At 32.8% G+C, this 18,505-nt stretch overlaps 1 protein-coding gene across 1 annotated transcript in view; it reads right to left on the bottom strand.

Annotated features, from left to right (window-relative positions):
• The window catches only part of arhgap10 (Rho GTPase activating protein 10), a 130,820-nt gene that overhangs the window by 49,488 nt on the left and 62,827 nt on the right, over positions 1-18,505 (bottom strand). Inside the window, 4 exon segments of the mRNA NM_001045250.1 lie at positions 2,988-3,093; positions 6,237-6,295; positions 6,979-7,063; positions 18,212-18,286. Coding sequence (NP_001038715.1) covers positions 2,988-3,093; positions 6,237-6,295; positions 6,979-7,063; positions 18,212-18,286 — 325 coding nt within the window.

Raw genomic sequence — 18,505 nt, 5'->3', positions numbered from 1 at the left:
CTTTAAAAAGAAGAGAACAGAAGGTATGATATTTAGTTGTTTAATTTATTTAGGCTTTACCTGCCATGCATATTTGCATTTTAGAACAGTTTAGGCGGCATGAAGCTAGTGTACCTTAAGCAGCTTTATATTCACTGCAAAACACATATAACAGTGTTCGCTAACATTTATGTTAGCGACCCAAGTTTTGCTGTTAATATCCAAGTTACAGCAGATTTTAGGTTCCCTGTTTCTAAAATGAACCGTTATTATTATCCCCAAAATCAGAACGAAAATGATGTGATGCATTTTTAGAACTGTTGTCCAAAGACTTGACTCCACCTACTGGCGGTTTTAGCTTCAAATCTCATGACACTTTTATTAATAATTTCATTGCATTCATGCCACCTCCTATGCATGGTATACATTCATTCTTCCATAGCAGGGCGCCATGCCAAAATTCATCCCACCAAGGCTACATTACAGCTTCTCATTCAAAATATTTATTTTTTTTGATAGCGGGTGATAATCGCATCAAAATGTATTAAAAGGTTATGTGCTGACTTACTGACAGATGCGTAATGCCAGCAAACACGACGTATAGCCGTTTCACTTTACTTCAGGATGCATTAATATCGCTCTGTTGGTCTATTAGAGACATTCATAAATATTCCTAGCAAATCTAATAAATGTTGGAGACATGCTCGTTACATAAACGTTACATAAATCACCTGCCGCCACAGCTGGAAAAAATCCTGGAAACACTGCTATGCCTTGTTAAACAGTCAATTTATAAATAAACAGCATTTTCATCTAAATGCTAACTTTGTTTTTTCCTTTGCCATCTTTGTTGTGTTAAGAGGAATTTTGTAGATTTAATCTGATTGAGAGATTCTTCCTGTTATTGTTTCAGTTTATATTAGATAGCACATGAAGTTGGGCCATATAATGAAAACAATGTTGTAAATAAAAAAGCACGTTTATATTTAGTCAATTAAACAGTTGCTGTTAGTCAAAAACTTACATTGTCAATTAATTAATTGTGACTTTTACTTTCATGATTTTCGAGTGGGTTTCCTCTGGATGCTCCGGTGTCCCCCACAAGTCCAAAGACATTTGATACAGGTAAACTGGGTATGCTAAAATTGACCATGGTGTATGAGTGTGTGTGTAAACGTGTGCTGGATAAGTTTGTGGTTCATTCCGCCATGGCGACACCAGATTAATAAAGGGACTAAGCCGAAAAGAAAATGAATAATTGAATGAATGAATGAATGAATGAATGAATAAATGAATGATTTTCTTAAAAATGATATGCTTAAGATTGTTAATGGTCAGTGGTTATTTAAAAAGCATTTTCTCAAATGTACAATGCATTTAGATCTATTTTGTTATCATTGTGTGTGTGTAGCTACAGGACACCACACAAACTGCACACACCCACCCATACCACCCCCCTTGCATTCATTTTTTTATTTTATTTTTTTAACAATTCGACCACTGAATGTACTATGAACATGCACATTTGCATTAACTATTTAATATAAAATTTAGATTTACAAATAGATTAACATACTGTACAGGTTGCTATTAATAATCAGGAATATGCAAATAGATATGAACAATATACAGGTTGTCATTTGCCAAAAACAGGAATTAAAAATAGATATGTAGATATGGATCATATTTATACCTTAAACAAACCACCTCTTCAGCTGTGTCTCGGTCTGTTTGTTTGGAACACGCCAGAATGCCATTGCTCTATTGACAAAATATCTCCACCAAAGTGGGAAACGAACTTGAGTTTAAGTTTGAATTGTACCAAACAAAAGAGGTTGGAAATGCACCCTTAAAATCAGCTGATCTCGGTCCTGGATTTGCATACAATCTGAACTGCCATGATTTTATAGGACAAAAGGTACAAAAAAAGCATTAACAGAGGCCACAAACAGCACAGATGCCATATGGAAATCTAATAAATGTTGACCTTTCTTCTTTTATTACTTTGATAATTCTGTGAAGGCAGCGCAGTGATGCAGTGGGTAGCACAATCGCCTCACAGCAAGAATGCCGCTGGTTCGAGCCCCAGCTGGGTCAGTTGGCATTTCTGTGTGGAGTTTGCATGTTCTCCCCCGTGTTTGCATTGGTTTCCTCTGGGTGCTCTGGTTTTCCTCACAGTCCAAAGATATGTGGTAAAGGTGAATTGGGTAAGCTAAATTGTCTGTAGTGTATGTGTATGGAATGAGTGTGTAGGGATGTTTCCAAGGGATGGATTACAGCTGAAAGGGCATCCGCTGCATAAAACATATGCTGAAAAAGTTGGCGGTACATTGCGCTGTGGCGACCACAGATTAACAAAAGGATGAATCCGAAAAGAAAAATGAATGAATGCATTTTACAAAGCTAATTTATGCTTTCTTTCTTTCCTGCATGTTTAACACCAGTACACCAACACACACACACACACACCCTTTTTACAGTAACCACCACTAAACGTCCATACCAAATCATTATGTCCATGTCAAATCATTTAGTTTTTACTTTACATCTTAAATGTAATATAGCCTAAATTACAAATCTAGTTTACCAGATTTGCAAATTTGCTTGTTCAAAAAAGTAATCAGAATCATTGATCAAAATTAAGATTGGTGTACGACAATAAAACAAACAAAAAAGTTCTACTGTATATCTACATAGCAGCTTGGAGAGTATGAAAGTCCGTGTGGAGTTGTCTCTTTGCTCAGTCTCTTGTCTGCCTGTTTGCTCAGTTGCTCGGCAACAGATGTAGCCTACGGACATCTCTACTGGTGCTGCCTGTAAGAGGGGTGTGTGTTTGTGTACTGATGGGAAGCACGCAAGAGAGAGAGAGAGAGAAAGCTGGAAGTAATGAGAGAAATGTGGCTGACGGACGACAGATATAAAAGGCTGGAGAAGGAAAAGAGAGAATGTACATCAAGAAAATGTGTACAGAGAGAGAGAGAGGAAAAAAAAAAACTGTTTCCACTCACTTGGCGAGATGCTTGGTAACCAGACTGAGCACTAATCTGTTCTTCTCTGGCAGTTTATGAACCAGACAGTGTATGGCCTGAACTCTGGATTCTGGACTAGCGCTCTCTAAGTAGATATGAAAAATAACAAAAAAATGTTTTAGAAGACATTATGAAACACTGCAGAGATAAGACTTTATATATTTTCTTTTACAATAAGGCCGACATATGTTTCAAAATCAGCGATAAACAGGGTTACAATTTATCCTTAGTTCTGTTGGTTTAGCTCAAACTGACAGGGAGTTTTTATTTTTATTTTTTATATTTCGATGCAAAACCAACATAGATCAACATTTTATAAAAACCATTTGTCTATAACAATAAAAATATACAATAATAAAAAGCTGCAATAAATTATTCATAATGTAAACATCTAAAACAATTTTTTGTAAGGTTTACTATTGATAAAAACAAAACAAAAACAAATTACCATTTTTGAAGGATGCAAAAATATTTCCTTTAAAGTCTCTCGACATAAAAACGTCTGATAACATTAAACATAAAACATTCCACAAGTATGTGTTTAACAGTTTGGTTTCTGTTGCAATGTTGACATTTAAGGGGTTCTTCTACTTTTAATAAATGTTTATGTCTTGTGTGTCCGATATGACATCTTGTGTAAACTCATATAATAATAATCTAAACTTAAAAAAAAAAAAAAGATTTTCTTAGCTCAAACTGACAACAAAAAAACTGGCACATGCAAGACATGTAATTTCACTGGTGACAGTGCACTCCTTATCAGTCATTATTGATGATATAATAGACAGTGCCTATTAAAAACAATCGTCATAACCAATGAAAATCTATACCTTTACTCACATTACACCCTGTTTTCAAAAGACCTTTGGGATAATGCAGTAAAAAGGTAGGAAAGGTTAGAAAATGGCTACAAAAACATTTCAAAGGTCAGAAAAGTTATTTGGAATGTGATTTGATTTCTGGCTGTATGACCAGTAAAGTAATTATTTCAAAGGTGAATGATGATTTTCTACAGCCACTGTATAGAATTATATATTTATAATAATAATAATAATATAAAATAATTTAGAATTGTGTTGAATTCATATAGACCGAAGACATGCAAATCATTGAGAAATTTTGAATTTGTGAGGACTATCTATATTGACTGGTGTGGTGTATACTGCAAAAAAGGCTTTTATTAATTTAAAAGCCTGTTTCTAGTCCATTATATATATATATATATATATATATATATATATATATATATATATATATATATATATATATATATATATATATATATATATATATATAATCTTATATCAAGAAGCATTTTCTAGCAAAAAAAAAATGGTCTGTTTTCAGATATGTCAAAATAAAGTATATTTACCCTTAAAATAAACTGCCAATGAGGCAAGCAAAATTCTCTAATTACTGTATTTCATCTTATTATCATAATCCGCCAATGGAGTAAGCAAAATTATCTCATTTCAAAGTAAAAAAAAACAATTTCAATTTCAATAATTTCAAACCCACAGACAGATCATTTTGCTTGTTTTTATTTTCACTCATTATTTCTCAATACAAGACAATACTTTTGACTTTTATAGTAAATGCTTCTTGAATTAAGAAGTTGTATATATTTGGACTGGAAACAAAGACAAAAATATTAAGTAAGAAAACCTAAAGCACTTCTGCATATGCCCACTAAATAATTACTTAATTATTCTGTCGTTGCACATGGAATATTAAAAGGCCAGCCACTATCTTACAGCTTAAACCAACACCTACACTCACCGGCCATTTTATAAGGTACACCCTACTTTTACTGTGTTGGTCCCATTTTGTTTTCAGAACAGCCTTAATCCCTCATGGCATATATTCAACAAGGTACTGGAAAATTCCATCATGCAGTTGCTCCAGATTTGTCAGCAGCACATTCATAATGCCAATCTTCTGTTCCACCACATACCAAAAATGCTCTATTGGATTGAGTCTGGTGACTGTGGAGGCCATTTGAGTACTGTGATCATATTGTCATGTTCAAGAAGTTAGGTTGAGATGATTTGCGCTTTATGACATGGTGCGTTATCCTGCTGGAAGTAGCCATCAGAAGATGGGTACACTGTGGTCATAAAGGGATGGACATGATCAGCAACAATACTCAGGTAGGCTGTGGCGTTGACACAATGCTCATTTGGTACTAATGAGCCCAAAGTGTGCCAAGAAAATACCCTTCACACCATTACAGTCTTTCGGAAGAGACAATAAACCAAGGTCCTGACTCTCTGTGGTCATTAAAATCCCATGGCACTTCTCGTAAAGAGAAGGGTTGTAACCCCAGTGTCCTGGGTAAATTCCCTCTCGGCCCTTAACCATCATTATGGGCTCCCAATCGTTGATATAAGGCAGGATGTATCCATGCTTTCATTTTGACAACGCCAAATTCTGACCATATCAATCCAAATGTCGCAGCAGAAATAGAGACTCAGACTAGGCAACGTTTTTACAAACTTCTAATGTCTAATTTTGGTGAGCCTGTGCAGATTGTAGCCTCAGTTTCTTGTTCTCAGCTGACAAGAGTGGCACCTGGTTTGGTCTTCTGCTGCTGTAGTCCATCGGCCTCAAAGTTGGACGAGTTGTGTGTTCAGAGATGCCCTTCTGCAGACCTTGATTGTAACGAGTGGTAATTTGGCATCAACATGGCATTTGCGCCCACAGAACTGCCGCTCACTGAATATTTTCTCTTGTTTGGACCATTCTCTGTAAACCTTAAAGATGGTTGTGCATGAAAATCGTAGTAGATCATCAGTTTCTGAAACACTCAGACCAGCCCATATGGCACCAACAACCATTCAAAGTCACTTAAATCACCTTGCTTCCCCATTCTGATGTTTGGTTTAAATTGCAGAAGATTCTCAACCATGTCTACATGGCTAAATGCATTGAATTGCTGCCGTGTGATCGGCTGATTCGAAATTTGCGTTACAAGCAGTTGGACATGTTTACCTAATAAAGTGGCCGGTGAGTTTATATTTTCTGGCTGAAAAGTTATTTTTCTAAATTCCTTTACTAAATTAAATTCAGCCACACTTTTCTGAAAGCATTAACCCCCTTTAGACTTCCCCAAATCATGCACTCTTTTCCCAGAGACATGCACATTTTCTAGGTTTACAGCATTTGTCAAATAATTGATTCGTTTTGGGTATTGCTTGATTATTGTCAAAGCAAGGACAAAGACCTTACTTGCAGGGACGATGAACTCCTTATACAGCTCGTATGTCATTAGAGGCTCTGGAAGGCTCCTTAAGAGAAACAGAGGGGGAGAGATTTATTGGCTTTATTGGGCATTATTATATACACAACACTATGATTAATGTGGCTGATCACGGCAAGAAATTAGACGAGCACACAAACGCACATACACACTGTTCAGGACCAAGTTCATCTGAAGGTACATTTGCTCAGTGTCTGGCACCCGTCCCGGCAACGTTAGCCCAAAATGAGCCCAGCAAACCAACATCATTCATATTTGTAGTGGAGTACAAAGACAAAAGTAATGCCCTCCTATAAAATCTGCCGTCTGCTACTTTATTGCACCGCATCAATCAGAAAATTAATTGAATGTTGAATTAATTAATTACATGACACTGGAAGGAATGTCCCACTGAATCTGACAAATCATTTAAAAAGCATATTTCCCCATGACACATTTAACAGTTAACATTTATTCATTCATTTTTTTTCAGTATAGTCCCTTATAAATCAGGGGTCGGCACAGTGGAATGAACCATTAATTATTCCAACATATGTTTTACTCAGCAAATGCCCTTCCAGACGCAATCCAGAACTGGAAAACAACTGTAAACATTTATCATTATTTTTATTTTATTTTATTTCTATATATTTTTTAATAATAAAATATGGCGACACAAGGTTTTTGTGTTTATTATCTGAAAATGTAGATATAATTAAAGTAGAAACTCACCTCAGGTAAAGTTTTAAAGCACTGGTGATAGTTTTGACATCCCAGTCCTCATTGGCTGATAAATCAATGTCACTGCTCTTCTCATCTATAAAAAAGGAAAACAACAATAATAATAATAATAATAATAATAATAATAATAAGTTCAAAAAAAGTTAATTTGGTCTTTATTATAGGGAGAAATCTGTAGTCGTGGTATAAATGACACCAATTTGTGCTACAATTTGCACAGTTAATTATTCAAATACATTTGACATGATAAGCATTAAAATGGTTCACCATGTTTTTTTAAAGATTCATTGTATTGTAAAAATATACATAACAGTTTGAAACAGAATAAAGACACTGTTAAAAAAAAAGTTAACTAGGCCTTTATTCATTTGACAAGAAAGTAAAAACTGCAATATTGTTAATATTTTAAAAAGTATTTTGCAAATTTAAAACATATATTCCTTTATTAATAACAAAGCCATATATTTAACAACATTCTTCGAAATCAATCTAACATGCTGATCTTATGCTCAAGAAACATTTAACACCATCAATGTTAAGACCAGTTGAGCTGATTAGCATTTATTTAATTATTATTTATTTATCAAACATCTGCATACATTTATATATGATAGCATTTATTGTAATCTTACTGACAAAGTACTTTTCAAAATGCACTAACATTTAAAAGTACTATTAAAATAAGCACATAAAAGGGAATTAAAATAGCAGAAATAAATGTTGACCATTTCATAAAACTTTAAACTCTTTATTTAAGTGTACTCTTTACTGTGCGTTCACAGGCGACAAGATCAAAGTAGCTGGAAATCATTTATTTCCAAGGAGGGTTAAAATCAAGTCAACTTTACGGTAGAAAAACAATTGGAATGTTGAAGCCCAGCACTTGAAAGGATTCCAGAGAACACACTCCTGTAAACTTTGGTTCCGACCAAAGTTGTTACCAAAGGTTTAAATATTGGGGTCGGCTGATTTCCAATTATTTACATTGTTTTCTTACAGGGACATACATTAAAACAAAAAAGTTGATGTGCATATATATATATATATATATATATATAAAAAATCTAAATACAAGTCAATGTATCGAATTTTGATGCTCTAGCCGGCAGAACAGTAAAAGGCAGACATCGTTGTCACCAGGGCGGTCAGAGTGAACTCCTATGGTGAACACCTATGGTGTGAATGCATTGTTACATGTAGCCGATACCATGTAGGAATAAACCCAACAGTCAACTTTGTCAAATGAAATAAGTGTAGTTAAAAATAAAAATGTAAAGTTGATTCTAATCATTTGAAAAGAGTTTTGAACTCAGTGTTGAAGGTAATGCGTTGATTAAATCCCTCATTAATTTAACTTAAATTGAGTAATTACACAGTACTAATAAAGATTAGTTTTTTTTTTTTTTTAACTCAAATGGTTTGTTGCAATCGGTTTCCTCAAACGGTTTGAGTTGACTTAACTTATTGGGTTTTACATTACTTAGTTATTTTGAGTTCACTTCAGTTATTGGATTTTAGTGTGCTCAGATTGCTTCATTTACTCAAATGGATTAAGTTCACAGTACTCATTAGGATTAGGTTTTGAATTTAAATTGTTTGTTGCAATCGGTTTCCTCAAATGGTTTGTATGTGTACATAAAAACTAATAAGTCTAACACAAGCCATAATCCTAACTAGTGCATGTAGTTGAATAATATTAATCTTGATGAACAAATGTAAAATTCTGATGTAACAAACACTTAAGTGTAACCTACAGTTTAATGTCACTTTATTAGGAGCTTAACAGAACGTTCCATAAAAATGAAGTGCAACGTGAAAAAGTAAAGAGAGAAAAGCAAAGAAAGGTTTGAGGTCAAGCTGAGGAGAATAAAAAAAAAAAAAACATCTGGAGAACTTCTTTATTCAGTTGTATTTCTCTTCCATACAGTGTTGTAACTATAGCACTTTCATACTAGGAGGATGATCAACGTGTATGTAAATGTGCAAAGTGTAAAATGATCTGCTTTGAGTTTGGAGCTCCAGGCTTTGGCACTTTTGAAGAATTCAGCCGAGGCACTGACAATCACCTCTGTGTCTGGCTTGCTGTTACCATGGTAATAAGCGAGAAAGCTTTTATAGAGCACTGCAGACAAAGTCTAAGGTCACGTATGTACAACATTGTAGTCATTTAAGTCAATTCATTCTCAATCAAAACTGAGAGGCTGCTTGAACCATTTTGTGCTATTTGAAAAAGCGGAGAAATTTTCCTTGGCTTAAAACCACAAGTCTAATGGCGGTCGGCAGTGCTTGACGTAGCACACACATCAGTACTCGAGTAAAAGTGCAGATCCACTTATAAAATATGGCTTCAGTGTAAGAACTACTTTTCAATTTTACTTCAGTAAAATGACAAACGTGCAGGATTTGTTCAATGTTGTTAAGGTAAAAGTGAAAATTACTAACTGATGAAAATGTTTTTTCTTTTTTTTATTTACTGATTTTTAACCAAAATTTGTCACACTGAGAGGTATAGAGACCAGGAAGCGACCTCAAAAGAAAATAAAATAAACATAACAAAACAAAAAGTAAAATAAACAATAAAAATAACAACACAAAATCTGTTGAGATGGTTTTGCAGTTTGTCCCCTCAATTTATAAACCAAACTCATATATCCTTAGACGGTTCCTTCAGTTGTAACATACAATGTCCAGAGATTAAACTGCACCCATAAATTTCCAAACTGCATTCAGATTTGCGAACAAAAATGCATGCCAACAAAATGTATAATAGATGCAAACACTTCTACAATCTATTTACACTTTTTTTTTTTCCTCCATAGAGGTGATTTTTTTCAGGGCTCCATAGTTTGTGATCATTAAAAATAAAGTAAAATCATATAGCCTAGTTTATAATAATCAGACCCCTTAATTTTTCATGATTTTGCGATTATTGAATCCAAAGCAAAATCAACAAAAAGTCACAAATTTCTGCAAAATTCTTAATTTTTGGATGCAGCCTGTGCAGTAAACAGATGCAGATGAAGTGATTTACATATGAAGTCAACGCAAAGATGGGATTAGACAGCTTACAGTAAGGCACAAAACTCTTTCCCTGCAGTTAAGAAGAGAAAATGGTTCCCAGTGACGAGTTTTACGAAAATCCGTGTTTTAGGTGTATAACTGTAGGGGAAGTCCTAACGCATTTCCTATGTGTGAGGTACATGATGTCATATGCTCTGGGGAGTGAAATCTGAGAGAGAGAAAAAGTAAGTTTGTGGAAAAAAAAGAAGAGTTATACAACCTTTCTTGGCTTAATCCCTACCGCTTTAGATTTGTTTTAGATCTCTTCTTGACAAGAGACAAAAATAAAGAAGCTTTGTATTTATGATTTGTGTCATGTTATTGTGTCAGATTGCACACCTAACATAGTTGTCTAACTAATATGGTAAATAAGGTATATAATATATTTTTTATGTTTATATTTATATTATATATCGCAAAATTGTCTACAAATTTCTAATTTTACCACCACAAAATCAGTCATTTTATTCGCAAAAACAAAATAAAAAAATCATGAAAAACTATGGGGTCTGAAAAATAAACAAAAAATGTTTAAATCTCAGTGGACAAATATAGTGGACTTCACACATATTAAGAATTGTGTTATGTTTGTTGTGTACTGTTAACTTTGTAATGGCATTTGTGTGTGACTCATCAATTCAGAAAGGCTTGAATAGACTCCACTACAAATACATCAGATAAACTTACCTAGCATATGTGACTAATAAACTGGATCTCTGCTTTATCTTTGTCACTGTCGGTCACTGACTGCTGTTTATCTAACATAATGCAGGAGAAGCAGACTTGTGTGTGGGAATGGAGGGCAATGAGAACCAGCTTGTTTGCATTTGAAGGCATAGGCTACAAAAACAGCTACACTTTCCTCTAAACCCAAAATGGACATTTTCAGCAATGTATAATAAATAATCTGATGGGCATTTTGAGCTGAAACTTTGCAGAAATATAATGGAGACACTAAAGTCTAATCTTAGATCTTGTAAAAGGGGTAAAATGGGTGCACTTTAAATAAAAGCCCATCCCATTTGTACAGTACTAGCTAAAGAAGAAAATATCCACTTGACTATATCCTAAAACTCACCATTTACAAAATCTTTTCTCCAAGCTCTGAGAATCTCCAAGAATCATTCTTGCCTTATTGATCACCTGAATCACTAAGTTGTTAACTGATTACCTCTGATAAAGTCATTGCTTTGAACTGGACCACATCTCCAAATTACAGAAATAAGGAAGGACTTGTTGTAACTGAAATGTAATGGAATAAAAACTTTTGTGTTCAGTGTTTTGTTTATTCCACTCTCCTGTCACTGTTGTATCCATTCTTACCCTGCAATTAGGTCTGTGTTTATGGGTTAATTTCCCTGCCAATCATTCTTCTGAAGCCATAAGCTCCACCAATCCTCTGTGCTGGCTGAAAGTTAGAAACTAATTGTGTTTTACTTTGCTGTTTTATACATTTCACCGTATTTGAGCAAAAGCTCAGCTTTTTTTTATTTTTATTTCATTATTGATCATTTGTCCCACACATTATTCATTGTCTCACTTACACTGCCATCCCTTTCAAACATCAAAAACGCAACACTTTAAAGTAAAGACAATGTCATAGACTAATAAAATGAAAACATCTCTCTCCAAGTCAAGTGCTGCAACCTTTTCTAAACTCTCTGACCAACATGGCTGTGATAACAGCGGGGATGCACCTTTTCAACACTCCACTGAGAAACCAAAGTGTGTTTACACTATAAAGCAGACCCACATTTATGGCATAAAGAGCAGAGAGGGGACTGAAAAAGATACTGACATTCTCTCAGTTACAGTTCTGCTCTTCAAACCAATCCTCAGACAGCCAGTAAGAAACAGAAAAATATATAGATAAATTATGTTTAAAGTGTTTTTGAAGTCTTCATTCATTCAGTAACTGTGAAACAGCATTGCAAGTTAATAAGTCTTCATAGTCACATCTTTCAGAAATCTAAAATAAAAAGTGCTCAAGAAACATATTTTTTGTTTAAACAATTCCCCAAGTTTCTATGAATAATATACTTTCTTAAAATTAATAAAAGTATTTATTTCTATCATTAATATGGGTTGTATAATATGTAATTGAGAACTTATCAAGCCATTTTTCAGTTCCTGAGCCTAACATTCTGTTCATGCTATTTGTAAGCAATCTCTAATTAAAGTTGAATCTGATTCATAAATTGTGATACGTTTGCAAGAGCATTTTTTCATTTAATTGTGATTATTTTTTATATTATACAACAATTATATTTACTTTGGTAGCTACCTTTAGACATTCTATTTAGACTGATCAAATTTTAGTATGTCAGGTTTTGGCTAGTTGGTCGATATACAGTACTAACAAAATAACTAAATGCAGAATATCTGTTGTGGAAGAATCAAAATAACGTGTTAGCAGATATTAAGCAGACAGTCTGCTAACCCAAACTGCTAGATAAAATGTAATTTCAAAGTTACTTAAAGTTTAGCCAAATATGCCTAAATGAGAACATAAACAAATAGTGTTAATGACTGGTCATGTTCTACAACTACTGGTAAAAAAAAAAAAAAAAAAAAAAAAAAAAAAAATATATATATATATATATATATATATATATATATATATATATATATATATATATATATATATATATATATATATATATATATATATATATATATATATATATAACAGTAAGATGGTGACTAAATTAACTGCTTTATTAAAATGACAATAATTACTTGTGTATTTAACAAGTGTCCCAGTGAGCACAGAGTCCCTAAATATCCTATTAACAGGCAACTGCTCATTTTAACACTCAATTTGGATTCTGCTGACATCTCAATACAAAATAATGTATGCTCATTCTCCTGAGTCACTTTGGTGAGAAAGAGTCTGTCAAGAAAACAAATATAGCAAGCAAGCTTTTAATTTAGTGGTATGATTAAACAGCTTTGCAACTGACTCATCTGAACACTAATATAATTTTGTTCAATCATTACATTATCTCTATCTGCATAACTGCATAGACCTTAAAGCTGTGATTTCAGTATTGGTGCAATACTTTTAATTCAGAATTAAAATGTTTCTTAATTGTAGTAATTTAATTATTAATTACTTTTATTATTTTTATATGAAATGTTAATAGAGTGTACAAAAACAAGCTTTTTTATTTCAAAACAAGCTAAAACTAGACAAAAATGTAAGATTTTTTTTGAGAGATTGTTTTGTGAGATGATTGTTATTAAAAATATAACATTTTTAAATAGTTTAATAACACATTTTTATACGTTCAAATTTCAGCTAGCTTGTATTTTATTCCAAGTTACAACAACATATTTATGTAGACCTTAAAGCTGTGATTTAGTATTGTTAAAACACATTTTTTTACTCATAGTTTGAATTGATGATCCTTCGGTATTTTATATTTAACATTTTCCTCTTAAATGTAGTAATCATTTTAGTAATTTTATAAAATGTATATTTTTTGCATTATTAAGTGTTCTTCAAAAAACAATCTACAATTAAATTAAAGGGGTGGTCCACTACGATATCTTATTTTAAACTTTAGTTCATGTGTAATGTAGCTGTGTGGACATAAACAACATCTCTGAATGTAAGACGCTCAAAGTTTAATGCAAAGGGAGACATTGGCTTTTACAGAGTTAGCTTAGCAAAGCCTATAGCGAACAAAGTTTGGAGACAACAAAAGAATACATCTGGGTTAGTGAGATCCCAAACGATTCAGGTTACGTGCATACACCCCGCGCAGTAATGGCGCGTGACCAGAGGCACTTTAATTTTAAAGCAAATTAATCTAATCAATTAAAAATGTCGTCCAAATGCTGCTATTTTCACAGAGCTTGTTTTATGTTTGTGCGACACAAAGAGAGAAGTGCTTACAATTTAATTTTAATTAGGTTCCAGAAAATTATAAAAAAAAAAAAATATATATATATATATATATATATATATATATATATATATATATATATATATATATATATATATATATATACACATATATATATACACATATATATATATATATATATATATATATTTTTTTTTTATAATTTTCTGGAACCTAATTAAAATTAAATTGTAAGCATATAGTATATATATAAAACTCCAGCATTTGACAAAGGACAGCTTCCAGAATCTCTCCCTGTTCAGTGCTGGATTCGGCTAAAAACTCCACAGGGAAGATGTTTCAGCTGCAACCATAGAAGAAGCTTACACATGTTTATTTTAAATATATATGAAACACGCTGTTCAGATTTAATTTTAGAGAGCAGTCATGAGGTTCAGCAGTGTCCTCTTCCTTTTCTGTATAATTTAGGGTCAAACTGATACATCTACACTGACTATATACAGGGCAGAGGCAAAGCGCGTGCTTGTAGGGGCATGACGCTTTTTCTGGTGATGCTGAGCCAGTCCACAATTCATAGCACATTATGATAGCTGACAAATCAGAGTTTCTTTAGGGCGGGCCTTCAGACGAACTAGGAAATATGCTAGAGTAGCTGTATATAATCAAAGTAAGATATGTGAAAAAGTAACATGATTTTCTACAGGTTAAGCATGACCACACATTGCATCTTATAAACACCTACCAAGCTTTAAAAATACATTCTGAACCACCCCTTTAATATGACATTTCCTTGGCAATAATGTGATAGAAGTTTATAAATATATTGATTTTAATTAGCATTATAGCAAGTCAAAATAACATATTTAGTTGTAAGATTTTGATTGGGTTAAATATATAAACGCTTAATTTTTTTCTTTTGTAACTATCAAAGTGCTTTTAGCCATTAAGGTCCAAAAATGGCTTAAAAATTTAGATTAATGTTCTACTGCAGAAAACATTTATTTTCATTTTGGAGGGAGTAAAAAACAATAATACAAAACTCAATGGTACAAATTTGAAGATTATTATTATTATTATTAATATTATTATTATCTACAAAGAAATGTATCAATAATTCTGGAATAAACAAGGGTGAATAAATGATTGCAGCAGTTACATATTGGTGCAAACTATCCCTTGAAATGAACAGAATGCCTGGATGTGAACGACAGTGGTCTGAATTTGAAAATGAGATGGAGTTCTGCTCTGGAGGTTTGGCAGGTTTGAGGATGGTGAGGCAGGCTGTTCTCAGATGAGGACAGTGGACCCGTATAGAGTGTTAATGGCTATTAGACTCTGGAGTGGCTGAGTTCATGTAGCAGCAGGGGCTCAGGCAGCCTGCCGACTCGACACAGCGTTTAGCATTCAGAGCAGAGAGACACCAGCTCATGCTAAGACTGCAGGAGAGAGAGAGAGAGCGAAAGTAGTTGTGAAAGCGAGAAAGAACGACAGAAAGAGCAAAAGAAAAAAAGCTGAGCATGGGACAGAACTCTTGGTAAGAGAGAGATGAGATGATGATGATGATGATGATGATAGTGTGAGAGATGGTGATCAGAGTGTGTTGGGTTTTTGGGGGAGGTGAAATAGGATTATGGAAATGTGACAGTATGAAAGAGAGAGATAGGAAGAAAGAAAGGTTTTAAAATACCTATTTTTCATTTATTTCATTTATTTACATTCTAAATGTACTAAAAATAAAATTATGGTAACACTATGAATCGTCTATTAATCATTAGCAAGTAGTTAATTCATTATCTGTTAAGCATTAACTCTACATTAAAAGATGTTAGCAGTTTATAAACACAAATACAAATGCTGTATTCCTGACTTATAAGCATATTTATATGTTTAATTATTGTATTTGTATAGTTTTTGACTATTTAATAGTTTATTACTAAATTCAGGATTGCATTATTTACAAACCATTTGTATTTAAAAGTGGTTGGTGGCTTTTAGAATCATTCAGAATGAGTTTGTAAATGATTAAAAAAACTTTTCAAGTCAACATTTATATATCTTATTAATCTGGCATACAGTTATGATTACTTTGTATGTTAAAAAAAGCTTTATTAACTTAACTTCATGCAGCTTTGTGACCTAAATTGTGGAATATTTATGCTTTGTAAATCACTTTAAAAGCTCAGTATCAAATGAACTATAAATGTTTGCAATCTTAAACAATATATTAATTTACCAATATATTCTGATACAACATTTCAAAGTTATTTAGCGATGTTTAAACGGCACAGCAACTGTATTTTTAGTAAGATTGCAAAGATTTATTTTTCATTTAATACGGTTTCATTTGTGTATCTTCAAATGAATAGAAATGAATAAAGTCATTTAATAAAGTCATAAAGCCTTTAATTGTCATTTATAAGGGATTCATAAAGCATAAATAGTCCTAACTTTAGAATGGTAAATAATAAAAGTAAGCTTAAAGAAAAAAATATGTGATTTTATTTATTTAATTTTTTTTTTTACAACTGAAGAATGAGCACACATTTCTTTGCATCTTATGCATCTTGTATCTTTTGGATCTTGCATCTTGTATCTTTATTTCTTAACATAAATAAGCCTTAAAATACACTCTGGACCACCTCTTTAATATGAAATTTCCTTGGCAATGAAGAGATTCAAGTTTATAAATATAATGATTTTAGTAAGCATTATAGCAACTTCCAATAACATATTAAGTTAGAAGATTTTGATTGTGTTAAATATATAAACCCTGAATTTTCTTTTTTTGTGAATCTCAAAGTGGACAAAAATGGTTTAAAAATGTTCTAATGCAGGAAACAATAATTTTCATCTTTTTATCTAGGAAGGGTGTGATTAATAAAACAGCGAATTCCTAATTGTACAAATTTAAAGGGATAGTTCACCGCAAAATTATGTCAACATTTACTTACCATTTTTTATTATCATTCATTCATTCATTCATTCATTCATTCATTCATTCATTTTATTCTTGGCTTAGTCCCTTTTTTAACCCGAGTTTTGAACTCATTGTTGAAGATAATGAGTTAATTACCTCATTACTTCAACTTAAATGGAATAAATTCACAGTATTCATACAGATTAGTTTTTTTTTTTTTTAACTCAAATGGTTTGTAGCAATCGGTTTCCTCAAACGTTTTTAGTTGCCTTAACTTATTGAGTTTTACAGCAATCAGTTGGTTTGAGTTCTCCTCAGTTATAGGGTTTTACTGTGCTCAAATTGCTTCTTTTACTCAAATGTATTAAGTTCACATTACTCATTAGAATTCGTTTTTAGACTTAAATGACCTAAAATGGTCTGGGTTACCTTAACTTTTTGGGTTTTACAGTGCAGTATTTGTAGCTGTGTTTATAAACTGCTTACTAACGTCTAGTCAAGTTAATGCTTAGTAGATAAAGAGTTAACTACTAATGTAAACCGTTGCTGTTCTTAATTGTTCATTGTTCAATACACTTAATATTCTCAAAACTAATTAACTTAATTTGAGTTGGAACAACATGAAAAAATTGTGTGGAAGACTGCCTTGTTAACAGTGTGATATTCTACTAGTGCCACAAATCATTGTTGTGTCACAAAAACAGAAAAAAGGCCAATAAAAACATCAGTGATGTCCACTCGCTCACAGACACACACACACACACAAACTTAAATGTCCACACTTCTAGATTTTTATAAATTAATCCTAGAATGTTGATTGTTAAATATGTATTATTATTATTATTATTATTATTGTTGTTGTGTTTATTATTGTATTAATATTATTATTATTAGTAGTAGTAGAAGTAGTTGTAGTATTGGTAGTATTGTTGTTGTATTTCATTAGTATTATTATTATTAGTTTTTCATTACAACTATGTTATGTATTGTAATATGTTCGATTTTATATAATCATTACAAATGATTTGCCACAACATTTGTCATCAAGTTTGAATTGAATTGTGTGTGTGTGAGAGAGAGAGAGATAGAGAGAGAGAGAGAGAGAGAGAGAGAGAGCGAGAGAAAGAGAGAGAGAGAGAGAGAGAGAGAGAGAGAAAGAGAGAGAGAGAGAGAGAGAGAGAGAGAGAGTCCGGAAATCTGATTGCCTGCCTGCTGTAATGGAGTCAGGTGTCACGGAAAGGACAGGACAAAAGGACACTCGGACAGACACCAGACTAGCTAAATGTCTGAACGCCAATGAGACTCGACAAGTTTTCAAAGTAAATGACCTAAATCTGAGCAACAATTATAAGCAACCACATGAGGATCGACTTACCAATCATTAAACTGAGAAGCTTCTGTACTTTTGAACTGACTCCGACCACTCTGTACAGACCTTGATCATTAATACCTGTAACAACAAACACATTATTTTGCCGTGTTAGATTGGCAATACATACACACACACATTCCAGCTGAAGCACCAAACTAATCAGAAGTGCACCAACATATCTCCTGAACAAATCCCAACATGTTTTTAGCGTTAGCTGAGAAAATCTGCTAGATAATTCTGCCCTCTAGTGTTTACATGGTGTTACTACATTAAATAAACCATGTGCAAATGGGACTT

Source organism: Danio rerio, chromosome 1, assembly GCF_049306965.1.
Source record: "Danio rerio strain Tuebingen ecotype United States chromosome 1, GRCz12tu, whole genome shotgun sequence".
Lineage (NCBI taxonomy): Eukaryota > Metazoa > Chordata > Actinopteri > Cypriniformes > Danionidae > Danio > Danio rerio.
The sequence above is the reverse complement of the archived record's forward strand: the minus strand, read 5'-3'. Positions and strand labels throughout refer to the sequence as shown.